This window comes from Chlorocebus sabaeus, chromosome 20 (assembly GCF_047675955.1).
Source record: "Chlorocebus sabaeus isolate Y175 chromosome 20, mChlSab1.0.hap1, whole genome shotgun sequence".
Classification (NCBI taxonomy): domain Eukaryota; kingdom Metazoa; phylum Chordata; class Mammalia; order Primates; family Cercopithecidae; genus Chlorocebus; species Chlorocebus sabaeus.
The window spans coordinates 103,599,274-103,615,875 of NC_132923.1; the positions used below are offsets into that span (position 1 = coordinate 103,599,274).

The 16,602-nt window shown below is 46.0% G+C and overlaps 1 protein-coding gene across 6 annotated transcripts in view; it reads right to left on the minus strand.

Annotated features, from left to right (window-relative positions):
• Positions 1-506: 506 nt before the first annotated feature.
• The window catches only part of ZSCAN20 (zinc finger and SCAN domain containing 20), a 29,227-nt gene continuing 13,131 nt past the window's right edge, over positions 507-16,602 (minus strand). For 4 of the 6 annotated variants that reach the window (XM_007979501.2, XM_007979504.3, XM_007979502.3 and 1 more), the window contains exons 3-8: positions 13,440-13,626; positions 12,896-12,972; positions 12,486-12,570; positions 10,391-11,068; positions 8,506-8,934; positions 507-7,871 (exon numbers count right to left, since the gene is read on the minus strand). In XM_007979501.2, coding sequence (XP_007977692.1) covers positions 6,613-7,871; positions 8,506-8,934; positions 10,391-11,068; positions 12,486-12,570; positions 12,896-12,972; positions 13,440-13,626 — 2,715 coding nt within the window. In that variant the 3' untranslated portion in view covers positions 507-6,612. The remainder of the gene's footprint in view (positions 7,872-8,505; positions 8,935-10,390; positions 11,069-12,485; positions 12,571-12,895; positions 12,973-13,439; positions 13,627-16,602) is intronic. The other 2 variants (XM_007979505.2, XM_007979506.2) reach the window with 2 other exon arrangements.

The following is a 16,602-nucleotide window of genomic DNA, read 5'->3' on the forward strand; positions in this document are numbered from 1 at the left end:
TCAGGAGGAGAATGGGTGGAGGAAGGCGAGGAAAGAATATAAAGACCCTCCAGCTCTCCCCTCTTTCTCAAGTACAAAGTGTGATCAGTTCTGTTCCTGAACCAGGAAGCAAATGAGAGAAATCAGGTAAGTTTCAGCCCTCTGGGAACTCATTCCTGTCTTTTCATCCATAATCATCCTTGTATTTGGATTTCAGACACCTCTGTCTTCCTAGCACAGGGATCCTGAGAGACATATCAAAGTAGATGCATAGGGACCAGCAGACCGAGATGCCACTGGTATGAGCAAGAGGCCATGGCTCCTGGGGTTGTGGACATGCCTGAAGAGCCACCCATGTCTGAACGACCACAAGGAACAATGAAAAGAAGACAACCGCCCAGAACAAGGGGCTTGAGACCTTGGCCCCAATCTCCCTGACAGCCTGTGTCTCGGTGACTTGCGTTCCTTTTCTCCTCCATGCTTTTGGTGTAACCAGGAAGAAGCCAGAAGAATCCAAAACACATTCCTTTTTTGGCAGTTTAATATAATTTATTAACTTATCAGGCCATTCCATCCCAAAATACAATTTGACCAGCTTTAAGAGATGTACATAACAGCACAAGAAAAAGAAAATAACAGAAAATGGGGAAGTGAAAGCAAAGCCAAATAAAATGAAGCCAGGGATTGGTCCACAAATTGCAAAACAAAAGGGCCTGTTCAGGTTTTAGAATTGGATATTAAATCCCTGAGGCTCCTGGTGGACAAAATTTCATCCATTTTAATTTCACAGTCCCCAAGAGGAAATTAAAATCAATCACAAATGTCTCATTTCCATAAGAAATTAGTTGGTTGAGAAAAGTCCTGCGAGATGACACCTGTGCTTCCTGTTTCTCTAGGACACACCAGCCAGGTTTAGCATGAGGCTCCTGCCCCTACTACTGATGCTGGTGCTCCAGCCTAGCTGGACTTACCTCTCCATCTGTTTCTGGAAACTTCAGGAATAGGGTTGGGTTGGTGACCTCCATACACGGTCATGAACAAGCCCTTTCCTCTCAAGTGCTGTCCACAGAGGGATTCTCTACTGCTCTGGCCCCCTGGGTGAAGTCTGCAGTGGAGGATTGCAAAGGTCTCACCACCACTTCCTGCTGGTCCCCAGTGCCTATAAATATGTGGAAGCTTCTCTGTGGTCCATGAATCCCCACAAAGCACTGAAGCCAAGTGTGTTCTATGTGGAAGGAGAAGACTCCTTTCTCCTCTGTTCCACATTTGTCACCTGCCACCAAGTTAGGGCTCCGTGAGCCCCAGCGACTTGAGATTCTAGTGATCACAGCTCTGCCAGCCTTGGCCTGTGGCTCCTCTCCTGCTTGGGCTCTGACACATCCGTAATGCTGCTCCAGGACCAGCTCAGAGAGTGACTCTTGTTTTCCTAATCCCCCATCCTGTGACCCTCACCCTCAAGGTGGCACAATTATGGGATATTTTTCTACAATGAAAATGTGAAGAAAAAAAAAGTGACTTTAGAAATAAGTATCATGTAATGGCAGGCATGATCAGAAGCATCTTTACACACAGAAAGAATCACCAACAGTGCCCTGATTAGAAAATCAATGTCTATGTGAATCCCTAGTCGACTATAGCGTGTTTAGGTATAATTATCTAATTGGATTCTTCTTTTTACTCATCTAATGCTCTTGACTTAACCAAGTGGCTCTTAAAACAAAGAAGCTCTCAGCTTTGAGGAGTGGGGGAACCGAACACACACCGAAAAGAACTGGGACCTCTCAAACTCTCTGTCTCTTTCTCCAAGCAGCATAAAATGGGGTTACTGGGGTGCAGGTTCCTGTAGGGTTCCTAACAGAGACCAGGTGAGAGATGCAGCACACGGAGGTGAGGAGAAAGGTCACCCGCTCAGCTGCAGCATGGGGTGGGGGAAGCAACAATAAGGTAAGGAAGGAACATGCCTTTGCCCCCCAAAAACAGGCATTAATTTGGAGGTAAGTGCAGGCTTGCTGAAAGTCAGAGGGAGGGCAAAATGATGCTAAAGACATGGTAGCAGTAATACTGATGCTGGGAGTGTGAAGAAATAGCCAGGAGCTGTGGGGCAAAAGGTTCCAGTGTCTACCATCCCAGGCCTCCAGGCCCATTTCAAATCCCTCCTCTCCTGCAAAGCCTTCCCTGAGCTCCTGCTGCGTGGAGCACTAACCCCTTGTAGCAGACTGGGGCAGGGGCTTGAGATTGGTGTTTGCTATTAACAGGTGGGGGAGCTGAGGGATGCCCAAATGGAGGATGGGATCAAAACTGAGGTCAGGCGAGCTTTGGGAGGCTGAGCTGGGAGGATCAAGATCAGCCTGGGCAACACAAGACCCCCATCTCTCCAAAAAAAAAAAAGAGAAAAAAATGAGGTAAGGGAATATTTTGAATGATTAATTTTGACTTTAGATATTGACTCCATTCAGAAAGAGACCTCTCAGGCAGCTGGGTAACCCCAGCCCACCTGGAAATGCTCTTAGAAGGAAGAAAGTATTGGCAGAACTGAGTCCAGGATGAGTCCAAATGGGTAGGTCTCTCCAGGCATGTGCAGGGGAGGCTGGGTGGGAGCCACTGAGTGTGTACATCAATGCATGTGCTGGATGGGTAGGCCAAGAGCCCCATGATGGGTGATGGTAGACACAGGGGCTTTGAGAGGCCCAGGAGTCACCCAAGCACAGCTGGTTGGCAGACAGCTGGGCTCCTAAGAGGAGAGGCCACAGCAGGAGACAGATCTGGAAGTCATTAGCATCTACATAGAAGAAAAGAGAGAAAGAAAGGAAAAGAAAGGGAAACAGAGTGAATGAAGAAGCAAACCCAGGACAGAACTCTGGAGTACAAAGACCCAGAATAGCCTGGGTGAGGCAAGTTCACCTGCAACGCCCACACCCACTCCAGACATCACTGCCTTCATTACTTCAAAACTGCACCCCTGTCCCCAAAGGGTGTTACTCCCCTTCAGAAAGTGACTCAATTCTTTTCTGCAGCCCGAAAGCAGAGAGCTATCCCCACAGGGGGCCCCAGAACAAGATGAGGCAGGAAGGACTAGCCAGAGCTCCTGACTATACTATTTAGCATGGAGGGAGCCTAGCTGCTTTACACTGCTTCTGGGAGGAGGCCACAGGGGACAATGAGGCCGAGGCAGCCATGACCATTAGTTCAGCTGCTGAGGTCAAGGCCTAAGAAAAAACCAAGTATCTGACAAAGTCTTGGCCCCTCCTTTCCCTGCCCCTACCTTTGGGTCTGCTGCCTCCTGGGAGTCTGGGGAATGGAAGGCCTAAGGTCTTTTAAGTACCTTTTGGTCACTTCAGCCAATGCCCTTCTTGGGGTGGAGGGTGAAGAAATCAAGGGGAGGCAGCCATCTGGGGAGACAATCCTGCCTTTAGTAGCTCACATGATGTAACACCCTCCCAGGGCAGCATTTGCTGGTTTGGTTTTCCATAACCAGGGTCTGACCTGTGGCCAGGAAGGCTGAGAAACTGTCCACGCATTCTACAGACTCCCAAGAGCAGACTCACACTAGCAAAGCTCAGGGTGGGTAAAACCAGATGTCAGTTTATGTGAGCAGTACAGACCTACTGGAGGGTCAGGCATGGAACACTGCAGCCCCCCGAAAGAGTGCTTCTTCCAAAGGAAGTCGGGTAAGACAAGGAGGAAGGGACCACCTGGGCCATTTTCTCTCCTGGCCCACACCGGCCTTGCTTTCATGACTGAACCTCAACTAAGATTCATGAGACAAGAATGGCAGATAATAAACATCAAAACTCTTCCCTAAAGACATGAGACACTAACACACTACCAAGTCCAGGGGAAAGGGTAACCAAGTGGAGAGGATTATCACCTCACATCCACACAGAGCTCAGCCTGGCTTCCACAGTGAGCGCTCCAGAAAACTCAGGGCTACAATGAAGAATTCAGGGGTCAGTTACAAGGAAGGCAGGATCCAAAAAATGATGGTGGGTGGTGGGAGTAGGGAGTGGTCTAGATCTCCTTTGAGGGCCATCTTCCTCTCCATTCAGCACTATCAAGTAGCTCTGTCCTAGGCCCAATACTTGAATCTGAAATTCTTCCTTTCTCATTAGTTTAAGTACTCTGCATACACAGATCTCTAGTCCTAGCCTCTCCCCTAGCTTCTAGCCATATCCAAATGCATAGCATCACCATGATTTCCCTTAGGCACCTCAAGTTCTAGACATCCAAAACTAAACTTCTCATCTTCTGCCCTCCTGTTCTATCAGCCTCTCCTCCTTGTGCTCCCAATTCTGAATAAGGACATGCTCTACCCTGTCACCAAAGGCATTCTAGCTTTCCTCTGACGTCCTCCCATCTGCCTCTGAGACCTCTCCCATTCATTCCCTCCTCCTCAGTGTCACCACTGCTCTAGTTCAGACCCTAGCCTTTAGCTGAAATATCACAACAGTGTCCCAACAGGCCATTCTAATTGCAGCATATCCAAGTTCCATTCAGCTGTCAGATTTCAACCATGCACATCTGAACACTGCCCCAGGCCTGGTGTTGACACTCCATTTATATGTGAGGTACTCAGTGACCTTGCCCCAGCACCCCTCTAATATCAGCTCCCTGTTTCCAACCTCCCATCATACACCCCCACCCTGAATCCATGCTATTCCATACAACAGTGCCTTTCCCTGGAACTCCCTCCCTCTCCCTCACCTCAGGATCCTTCCTCTCAGCTCACATTATTAGACAATATCACTGTATTATTGCAGTTATTGACATCTGCTAACTTCTACCCAGGGTTCATCCCATGACCCCTGCCTCGCAGAGAGAACGTGGGCCAGGAAAGGTAAACTGGGAGGGAGCTGATGGTGATCCTAGTGGGGCTGGTTCTTGGGAAGGGAGGTTCTGAAGCAGAGGAAGGGGTTAAGAAGGGATCTCACTCTGTGGGAGTAGCAAATCTCTCCACCGGCTTCCTCGTGTGTTAATAAAAGCTCCGTTCTTCAAGGCCGCTTCACATCCACTATCTGATAGGTACTTCCCCAGTCCATGAAACAAGCAGGTTATGAACACATCCCAGTATCTTAAGAGGATGGCAGGAGGGGGATTTTCCTTTAAAGTCCTGTGGAAACTGAAGTCCTTGGTCAACAGTTTTAAACCCTTCTAAGGAGAAACTCTGGAGGCCAAAGTGCTGCAAATGCTTAAAACCATCCTATGTGAACCTTTCTTACTTAGCCTGTCCATGTGGGAGGCGAGTGTGAACGGCCAACATACAGAAAGCCCTGGGCAGGCCTGGGACAGGATGGCTCAGGGTAAAATTGTGCCAAGAACCTGGAACGCAGAACAGTGGTCAAGGCCCTCTCAGTAGATGACCATACATACCAGCACCTTCCACCTCAGTCCTGGCATGGGGACCAAGAACAAAGCTTCTGCTTGCCAAAAGGAAAGGCCAGACAGGCAAAAATATAGGGACCCCAGGCTTCTGTTAGGGTTAACCTATGATCAGCCAAGCGTGGCAAGAAGCAGGACTGACTCCTGAGAAAAAAGAGAACTCTTAGATCCCATTTCCTTAGCCAAAGCAGTATCTTATTGGAAGAAAAATTACTTAGGCCACATATTTTTCCCAATCTCAACCCACCTATATCTCTCACCCATATTATTGAGAAGATGGAAACTCGCATCAAGTATTTTGATAATAGCTCATCCTTGCTCAAATCATTTCACCAATTCTGAATATCCCAAGTCCTTTAATCCTTAGGGATTCTCAATTTCCATATTTGTTTAAAAAATTCAAAATGTAGAAATTTTATAACAGGAAGTGTGTCTACAAAGTGCATTGAGATTCTGGCCCCTAAGCTACCTAACATGAATGGGAATTCATTATAGCAATATGAGCACGACAGACTCAAGACAGACAGATCTGTTGAATCCTGCCTCTCCCACTTACAGATGTGTGACCAGTGCAAGTTACTTAATTTCCCAAGCCTCTAGGAAATGGGGAGAAAGTTAGTAGTTATCTTCTGGGGCTGTTGTGAAGATTAAATGAGATGATGTATACAAAGTTCTTAGCACAGAGCTTGCCAAAGAGCAACAGCTCAATAAACACCAGCCATTGCTGCTATTAATGATTCTGTAACGATGTCACTGTTCTTCCTACTCTGTGCTGAGCTCACAGTGGCCTGCTCTAGGCCAACTCCTCTCTCACCAGAATCTCAACATTCTCCCAAGGATATGCCCCCACTAAGAAAGTACGAGAACCACTGCTGATGGGCTGGATTACACATGGACAATGTGAAGGCACAGTGAGAGCTTGGAATCACTGCTCAGGACCACTGATTTAACTCTAATCTCCTAAGTTGCCAGTTTGGCTCAAATACTGACATAGTTCTTACATGACAGCAAATACAAGGACAGTCTGAGGATTCCGTGTGGGTCTTTACAGAAGAAAAACAAATTACACTTAAGCAAAGTGCCTTCAAATCTGGATCCTTAGTATTTGTAATTCACTTCCAAATTACCTGGTTTATACCTAGATAACTTCCCTGGGTACACACCAAGCTTAACAATTGGAAAGTTTCTCTCTAGCATACATCTTATGATATAAGATATACACACTGAGTCTTCTTTTGTTGTTGGGAAAACTGTCCCCTATGATGCCTTCCCTCCTGCATGGGTTCTCCGGTGAGCACTGAAGTGGGAACTGTTGTTGAAGTCTTTGCCACACTCTGTGCACTTGTAGGGTTTCTCCCCTGTGTGGATTCTCTGGTGAATAATAAGACTGGAGCTCTGGTTAAAGCATTTCCCACACTCTCTGCACTTATACGGCTTCTCTCCCGTATGAATCCTCTGGTGAGTAATGAGGTTAGAACGGTCACGGAAGAATTTTCCACACTCAAGGCATTTGTAGGGCTTCTCTCCTGTGTGTACTCTCTGGTGTGTAATGAGCTTGGAGCGCTCACTGAAGCACTTCCCACAGTCCACACATTTATACGGCTTCTCTCCAGTGTGGGTGCGCTGGTGGTTGGCCAGGGTGGAGCTCTTACTGAAGCTTTTCCCACATTCGGCACATTCATATGGTTTCTCTCCTGTATGGATTCTTTGGTGACTAATGAGGGCAGAGCTCTTAGAGAAGCTTCTTCCACATTCAGAACACTGATAAAGTTTCTCCCCTGAGTTCGTGCTGTGTGGTCCAGGAGAATTCAAGTCTTTACTGATACTTTGAGGTTGTTCAGGAGACGTCTCCTCTGTAGAATTCCTCCAGTGAGCACTAAAAGATGGGCTTTGGGCAAAGTCTCCCCCGGGCTCACTACACTGGTCAGGATTTCCTCCCAAGTGGATTCTCTGATGTTTCAGAAGGTTTGAGCTCTGGTTGAAGCTTTTCCAACATTCTCCACATTTATAGGGCTTTTCCCCCGTGTGGATTCTCTGGTGAGTGATGAGATTAGAGTGGTCGCTAAAGCTTTTCCCACATTCAAGGCATTTATAGGGCTTCTCTCCAGTGTGGATTCTCTGATGGGTATTGAGGTTAGAGCGGTCACTAAAGTTTTTTCCACATTCAAGGCATTTGTAGGGCTTCTCACCTGTGTGGATTCGCTGGTGGGCGATGAAGTGGGAGCTCCGACTGAAGCTCTTCATGCATGTGTCACACTTGTAGGATTTCTCCGCAAGGTACAGGCCTTGATGGTCAATAAGTTTTTCTAAGTCCTCTTCAGAAGAACTTTCTTGCCACCGTTCCTGTGAGGGATTTCCCCACTGCCCTTCATCTTCATTTTCATTTTCACTGTCTTCTCCCCAGTCAAGAGGCTGGCAAACAGCTTCTGTAGGACATTTTGATAAGGCTCCAGGCAAATCCTCAAAAATGTCCTGCTCTGAAATCTGGTCTTCATCCTCATGCCTCATTTCAAAACCTGAAAAAATGGACAGAAATGCAGTTTTTCTTCACTCATTAGTTAGCATATGTGTGTGTGGGTGTGCGTCTGTATCGTACATCTGTGAATTTGGCTAACATGAATTTGATTCTTATATCTTATATCTCACATCTTATAAATGTGACTAACATGAAATTGATCAAGTTTTGGTACATACAAATGTTTCTGTCCTGCAGAGATGAGGAATGGACTCTGGGACATGGTGACCTCACCAAGTGAGCCATGGGGCTCAGCCCAGCAGCCATAGCCAACCTGTTTCCCTGGAAAACTCCTCTATCTTAGTACTCAATCATGAACACCTCCTTCTTCTAGTACATTCCATATATCCTTCCATATATCCAATTCAATTCAGCTCCTCATTGAATTGAATTATATTCAATCAATTATACTGGATTGAATAAAGTCTCTAACTGCCCAGATATACCTAGTAAAAGACAGAATGACTGACTGACTGACTGACTGACACAAAGCTTAAGACTGGATAATCTGATATCTTTTTCCTATTCAATACCATTCTCTCTTTTAGTTAAGAGACAAAAGGTAATGAGCCTGGCTTCCTCACTCTCTCCACATGCCCACGGATTTTGAGAACATCCAATTACTCCAGGCTTACCCATGTCTGGGGCTTTAGGACACAAGGTTGGAGGTTTGACAGCATCTTCATTGGCCACCTCACCCCAGGCCTCCTGGGCATCAGTCTCAGCACTGCTCTGCCCACACCTAGGGAGACCTGCAGCCTCCCGGACAGTCCCCATGGACCTGACTGCAGTCCGAGCCCTCATCAGTGAGTCCAGTTCCTCATAGAAAGGACACGTCCCTGGTGGGTGGCTGCTCTTGGCTTTCCGGTAGCTTCGAAGGAGGTTTTTGAATCTGTAGCGACACTGCTCCAGTGTCCGCAGGAAGCCCAGAGCACACAGCCGCTCTGCGATGGCCCGGTACACCTGGCTGTTCTGGTGACAGGTGCGAAGCTTTTCCGAGAATGGGGACTCACTGAGAATTGCCAGGAAGGCCTTGGTCTCCTCATAGCCCCAGTGCACACCTGCTGTCAGGAGTGAAGAGTTGAGAACTGTGAGACTTAATGAGATGTGCCTAGGTCATCAGAGAATAGAGTCACCTGCCCTTCGAAATACCTAGAACATAGGCATGTCAGAAGCTATCCAGGTACCTGGGCAATATCCCTTTGCTTCTCAAGGGCATGCTAAGACAATCAGCCAGAGCTTCCCACCCTCACTCTCTTCTAAGAGATTCTATTAACACTTCAAGTCTTGGCTGAAGGTGAGGACTTAGGTAGTCATATCAGTTATATCAGGTGATCCCATGCCCCTGGCTTTGCTGATTAGTTCAGGGAAAAGCCTGTAACCGGGATGCATGTGATTTTCCCCATATTCACTCAATACCTGTCCTCTATTTATTTTATAAATTCTTTTTTTTTTTTTTTTTTTTTTTTTGAGATGGAGTCTCACTTTGTCGCCAGGGTAGAGTGCAGTGATGCAATCTCGGCTCACTGCAATCTCCACCTCCCGGGTTCAAGCAATTCTCCTGCCTCAGCCTCCTGAGTAGCTGGGGATTACAGACGTGCGCCACCACACCCAGCTAATTTTTGTATTTTTTTTAGTAGAGAAGGGGTTTCACCATGTTGTCCAGGATAGTCTTGATTTCCTGACCTCATGATCCGCCCGCCTCAGCCTCCCAAAGTGCTGGGATTACAGGCGTGAGCACCTGGCCATAAATTCTCCTTTTAATAAAACATGAAAACTAAGAATTCCTAAAGATTAGAGACATAAATGAATTTCAAATAGTCCTGCAAGAAAGGCCAAATGAGGACACACTTTCCTCCTTTGCAGAGGAATGAAAAGGAGGTGGTCTAGTCTCAGCTCCTCCACAGGAAAGTGATGTAGCCCAGGAAGGCAACCACGTAAAACCGGCAGGCAGGGGCCATGGGCTCTGATCCGGGCTCTGCTCCTACCTGTGTGTCTATAAGACGCCTCATCTCTTGGACTTCCATGTTTGCACCTTTACAATGACTGGGTGTTTCCCAGACATTGATTATTCAAGTCTACGCTGTCATGATTTCTGCCATTATGTGTTCAATATTTCACTCGCCATCACTCTTTACCTAAATTTGCTATCTGTGAAATTACAGGCTGATGCACTCATACGAATTAAGAGAAATATATAAATACAAGAATTTCAAGTTCATTCATGTAACGTCGATGATCATCCCATACTACCAGTGACACACTTTTGGAAATACCAGATTCACTCTTTGAGGCCCCTTAAGGCTTTAAAAATGTTTCCTTCTATAACTAAGAAGACTTTTGCAAAGAGACTTGGTCACGGGAAAAGAGAGTTGGAGTTTGAGGATGACCTAAAGAACGTAGCTCTTCACTCTAGTGGCTTCAATCCAGACTTGCAGCCTGTGCCCTGACCTCAGGGAATAGCAGTCTAGCTGGTAGGAGGGTTGGAATCTGAATCTGGCTAAACCCCGATGTTCTTACCAATACGGCTCTGGAACAAGGCTGGGGCCCCTGCAATCCTGGGCCCCTGGGTAGACTCATCAGTGACCAGGCCAGCACCGTTACAGTCTTCTGCCATTTCTTCAGGCTCCCAGCCCCCTTCCTCCTGCTCATCCATCTCTGCATCACTATCCCCGAGCCTGGGGAGTGCCACGGCCTCTCCTGGGCCATCTGTGGCTCTGATGGCTGTCCGAGCCCTGACCAGGGCCTCCAGCTCCTCATAGAAGGGACAGGTACCTGGTGGGTGGCTGCTCTTGGCTTTCCGGTAATTCCGTAGGAGGTTTTTGACCCTGTAGCGACATTGCTCCAGTGTCCGCAGGAAGCCCCTTGCCCTTAGCCGCTCTGCTATGGCCCGATATACCTGGCGATTCTGGTGACAAGTCCGGAGCTTTTCAGAGAAAGGAGACTCGCTCAAAATTGCCAGGAAAGTCTTGGTCTCCTCATAGCCCCAGTGAACACCTGACACCTTCATGTCCTCCACATCCCACTGGTATTGTTCCTCCCAGGCTCTTGAATCCCTCCAGGTCAATGCCTGAGCTGGCTCATTATCCAGGCTGTAAGCTGCAGTGCTCCTTTTCCCAGAATTTGTAAGACTTAGACCCCAAAATTCTGGTCCTTGCTCTTTCTCGGAGGTGATACTTGGTTTTGAAACTGGAACTCCTACAAAAGGAAGAAGAGAAATGACAGAGTAGAAACAGTCTGCTGAGCAGCATGTTTGTCCAAAATCTCCCCTGAAACTTCTATCTTTTCCTTGCAAGAGGCTGACGAGAAATTCCCATGCTGATCCAATAAAATGTCTGCAGGAATAGGGAGAGAGAAGAGGTAACACGACCACCATATGAGAAATGTTAAGTGACCTGTTTTCTTGGTTCATTTGTTTGTTGTTGTTGTTGTTATGAAACATGAAACATCATATAAGAGTGACTCATTGGTCCACAGATGGGCACATGACCTAAACTGGCCCAATCAGACTGAACTCCACAGCTGGAGGAAAGGGGTGTGTGTGTGTGTGTGTGTGTCTCTGTGTGTGTGTGTGTGTTAGTGAGTCTCTGTCCTGCTAGGCATCCATTGCCACCACCAGCATCTATCTTTTGACCATGAAACAAAACAGCTTTAATATGGAGCTAACACTGAGGATGGCAGACAGAAAGAAGAACAAAGACCCACTAGGACATTGCTCAGCTAATCTGTACTGTGGTTGGAGCATGTCCTCCTCAGGACTTCTAATAATGTGAGAAAATAAATTTCCTTAATTTTAAAAGTTAGCTATGTTTAAAGGACTGCTATCCCAACAGCTCCCAGCCCTAACAAAATAGGAAGCCTCTAATTAAAATAAATACTTGAAGAAAACTAGATGAAAAGGGTTTCGAAAGGCATAGGGACAATCTAATTCAGCATTTCCCAAAGTCTGTTCCTTTGAACACTATCTCCCCAAGATATCATGTGTAAAAAGGGGTTCCACTGCCAAGCAAGTATCCAGTAAGCTTCCGGTATCTAAACTTACCGTGAGTCACGCCTATCAGAGTCTCTTCTATTTCAGCTATTCACTTGTCTAACTCCCCGCACAGTGATCCCAGGCTCCACAGGGAAACGGCTCCCTATTATTTGGCTTGCCACATAGGAGTGCCCACAGAGAAAGGAGTCTGTGCTGGTTATATGGGCTTCAGGTATTTTGGACTCTGTGACATTTATTCCTTCTGGGTTTAATTCATTGGTCTCATGGGTTTAGTTCACTGAAGTCTGCCTGAGAGAGAGATCCTATTTACAATGCTGAAAAAAATCAGATTTCTGAGACAGCAGGCCAGGCCTGGCCCCTGGTCTGTGGTGAACGGACTGAGGTAAGGAAGGTAATATGCCCAGAGAGGGCAGGCTCTTGGAAGCCATCCTGCCACCCCATCTCCAGGCAGCCTCCATCCCTGCCATGAGAGTGCTGGCTACAAAGGGCAAGTCTTCTTCCTATGTCTGAAATTCCAGAGACTGCAGAGCCATGATTCTTAAAGGAGTGGCAAGACCCTCTTTGGGAACTGAGTGTATCAGAAGCATGACAACATCACCTTCAGAGGGCACATCTCCTTACCCAGGTACACGCTGTTCCCACAGTCGTCTCCTGGGGGTTCTTTACAGAGCTCCTTCTCAGCATGTTTGCCAGGGCCCAGGGCTTCCTACGAGATGCACAAGACAAGGACCCCAAACATCACTGACCTTTGACAACAGCCTAGGAACCCTAGCAGGCCCCAGGAAAGATGATGGGAACAGAGGGATACCACGTGTGAAGCTGGCATCATAAGGAGCAGGATGGCCGTTTGGTACATACATGTGTTTGGGGATGTTTGGGGTGCAGCAGACTGGGGGTGAAAGGCAAAGGCTAACACCCTGGGCCTCATGCCCTTTTGCTGAGTAGAGGTCATGGAGAGAGAGGAGGAACACTGGGTGGGCAAGAGCACAGGAGCAGCAATGACAGGAAAGGAAGAACGAATAGCAGCTTACCTGGGACTCAGCTGTCACCTCCCAATCTCCAACGCTCCCCATCTTTGGGAGAGTAGGGACTCGGGGAGTGAGGACAGCTGAGGAAAAGAAAAAGTCTCTGAAACCCAAGCTCTGATTCCCAAAAAATCACCTCCCTCTGAGATTGGCTTTCCAAAAGTCACACTTGGATCAAGCTGGGGCTATCCCTATGGGCAGTGCAGACTTCCCCTTTATTTCTCTTCTAGAGTGTGTAGCTCCTAAGCTGCTGTGAGTGGTGTGCCATGTGGGAGAGGCCAGCCCTGACCTCCTGTGGTCACCACCCACTCCTGTCCCAGCCTGCACCTGCTGCAGGACTCCAGCTAGAGCGGGGCATGCTGGCATCACCCACAGCCACAGCCTCTTTACGACGCTTGCTTACTTCTCAGTAAGTGTGCTCACCACACTGCAGCCTATCCCTTGCCTTGAATTCTGCACATCCTTCTTCCCCATGCACCCTTCCTCACCTCCCATTCCTCTCCCCTGCAGAAGGCCTCATTCCCTGATGTTCTCAGATTCTTGTACTCACCACTCTCTTTCAAAGGCTGTGGTGCCATCTTGGCATTTAGATGATTGGGAAGGTCAGGGCATGTATTCTTCACCCCCTTCTTCTGGGACTGTCCCTCAGGCCAGGGATCCACTGGCTGTGGCTGGAAGCTCTGAGATTCTTCCCCTGTCTTTAAGGGCCTGGTCTCTTCTGTATACAATTCCAGTTCCTACACACAAATAGCCAAAATTCCCACTCATCAATTCAGTAAGACCCGCTTTGGTATTTTGAGTATAACTGTGGTCCAGAGGCTAACAGGCTCTTTTAAGATCCAAAATGACTTGAAGTAGGATGACAAAGCCATCAGAGTGAGTTCGGTAGGTAGATCAGCATTTATACCACCAAATGAGAACTGTCTGTTGAACACACGGTGGCTATCCAAGTGTTTCAATGAGAGTGCCACTGTTTAAAACATTTTTGATCCACAGAGATAAATTATGTAAAATTTGTGTAACATTAAAAAATAACCCATAAGCATCAAAAATAGGTTGCTTAGTTTTTAAGTGATCAAAGAGAGAGAAAAGTTACCAAGTTGCATATTAAAAGGCAAAGGGAAGCATAAAAACAGGAAAAAAAGATAAAATCATAACACCAAATGCAATTGCTCTAAATATCTCTGCTGAAAGACAAAGCTATTTTTAAAATAAAAATTTTAAAAAGGGCAAAGAATTACAGATGGAGACTGGGTGCAGTGGCTCGTGCCTGTAATTCTAGCATTTTGGGAGGCTGAGGCAGGGGAATCACTTGACGCTAAGGGTTCAAGACCAGCCTGGGCAACACAGCAAGACCCTCACCTCTATAATAAATAAATAAATAAAATTAACCAGGTATGGTGGCACATGCCTGTACCCCCAACTACTCAGGAGCCTGAGGCAGAAGGATCACTTGAGCCCAGAAGTTCGAAGTAACAGTAAGCTATGATCATGCCACTGCACTCCAGCCTGGACAACAGAGTGAGATCTTGTCTCAAAAAAAGAAATTAGCTGGAATTTCAAAATAAGATAAAAGTACGTGTTTTTAATCTTAAACTAGAAGGACACGCAAAAGACAAGGCACTCTAACTCAAAAGGAAAAAGGAAGTGGCAATTTTCATTTCAATGTTGGATTTCAGGCAAAAAGAAAAAGGTACTCAGAGATATAGAGAAGATATTTAAAACAAAAAGGAATAATCAACTAAAATAACATTACCCAGTCAACTTGATCAATCATACAGCTAATTTCTTATCTCTATTTCTCAGCTGGTTCCAAGTTCAGAGGTAGAGAGGTCAAGGTGTTATCCTGGCTGTAAAACCTCAACAATATAACAATCTCAATACTTCATAAAAACACCTAACTTTTAAAAATGTATTTCAATTTTTTTTCAATAGATAATAGACTCACATGTTTAAAAACAGAAAATACATACAGGGGTATATTCAGTGAAAATGCCCCACCCCCATCTATCTCCATCCCGTCGATCCTGTTCTTTTCCCCTCTTCTCATCACAGGAAACCCATGTTCTTCATTCTTTTAGAGTTTCTTTCTAGACACAAGCAAATGTAAATGTGTATTCTTAGCTTCCCTCTTTTGTATACAAAAACTTATGACTAGATATACTGCTCTGAGTCTTATTTTTTTGAACCAAAATAACAACAACTGTTTTCATTAACTTACTGAGTTTGCCAAACTTAGCTGTAAAACTTTTTTGGTTGGCCTGAAAATCCAAATCCACTCACAGAGAAGGATTTTTACCATTGAGAAGACATATAGGAATGGGCCATGAGCATCAAGGGCCATTCCAAATAAGAAGATCCACCAGTGTCCTGTGTGACTTCACAGGGAGAAAACATCTGCTTATCAATCAATCTTCTTATATGGTCATGTTAAAAAAAATTCACTTTGTTATCATTATAATCTACAGAGGAACTGTGTGACTAAATTCAACAACAATCTTTACTCTCAACCTCAGTTCCTCCAACCATTACCATCCCTAAGCAAAGACTCTGATTCCATGGATAGTAGTTTTGGACACAGAAAGAAGTAGATTCAAGCGACAACCAGGAGGCAAAAAATTAGTAGGTCAAACTTCTAGTTTCCAAGAAGTCTGTAGAGTCTAGAATTTGCCACTCTAGACTCTACAGTAACAAGTAAAAAGCTGAACAAACTGAAAAATCAACAACTCTTCTTAGATCTGTCAGAGAAGTGAGGCCACAAACCACTCTCCCCAAAATTGGAGAGACAAACAGGTGGAATCAGAGAACCACAACTTAGCGGAGCAGAATCGTCTGTGGGAACCAGTGCCCGGGAGAAAAACCTAAACTGTAATTGACGAACTGCTGGAAGGACAGTGCGGTAAAAACTCCAGGGCACTTAATTACTGAGCAGGGGCACATTTTCATAAGTTTTATCTCCAGGAGTTCAACCAGATCGTCACAGTTAATATCAGAGAAAAATCTCTTCTTGCTTATGGCAGATGGCAGGAAAAAGGAACCATTTTGAAATATGCCAGGGCACGCTGCTCTTCTTAGTAATGCCTGTCCTCAGCAGAAACTACTTTACCAAAGCCTAACCGAACTGTCGGAAGAGAAATATGCGATTCCAGCTCCCTCTACTCTTCCACATGGAAGATGAGAAATACCCAATGCAGCCCCCTCTAGGCATCCTGTGCCACCTCAGATGGGGAAAAAATTGGGAAGTACTGGCAAAGGTCAGAGTCCAGGGACACAGGTACACCAACATAACACCTAGAAAAAAGAAGAGCAAATTAAATCCAAAGTAAGCAGAAGAAAAGAAATAAAAATTAAAGCAGAAATAATGATATTTAAAACAGGAAATCAATACAGAAAATCAACAAAACCAAAAGCTAGTTCTTTGAAAAGATTAATAACATCAATAAGCCTCTAGTCAGACTAAGAAAAAAGACAGTCCAGGCACAATGGCTCACACATGTAATCCCAGCACTCTGGAAGTCCAAGGCAGTGGATCATTTGGACCCAGGAGTTCAAGACCAGCTTGGGCAACATGATGAAATCCCATCTCAACAACAAAAAACTATATACAAAAATTAGCTGAGCCTGGTAGTGTGGTCCTGTAGTCCCAGCTACGTGGGAGGCTAAGGCAGGAGGATTGCTTAAGTCCAGGAGGCGGAAGGTGCAGTGGGCCAAGG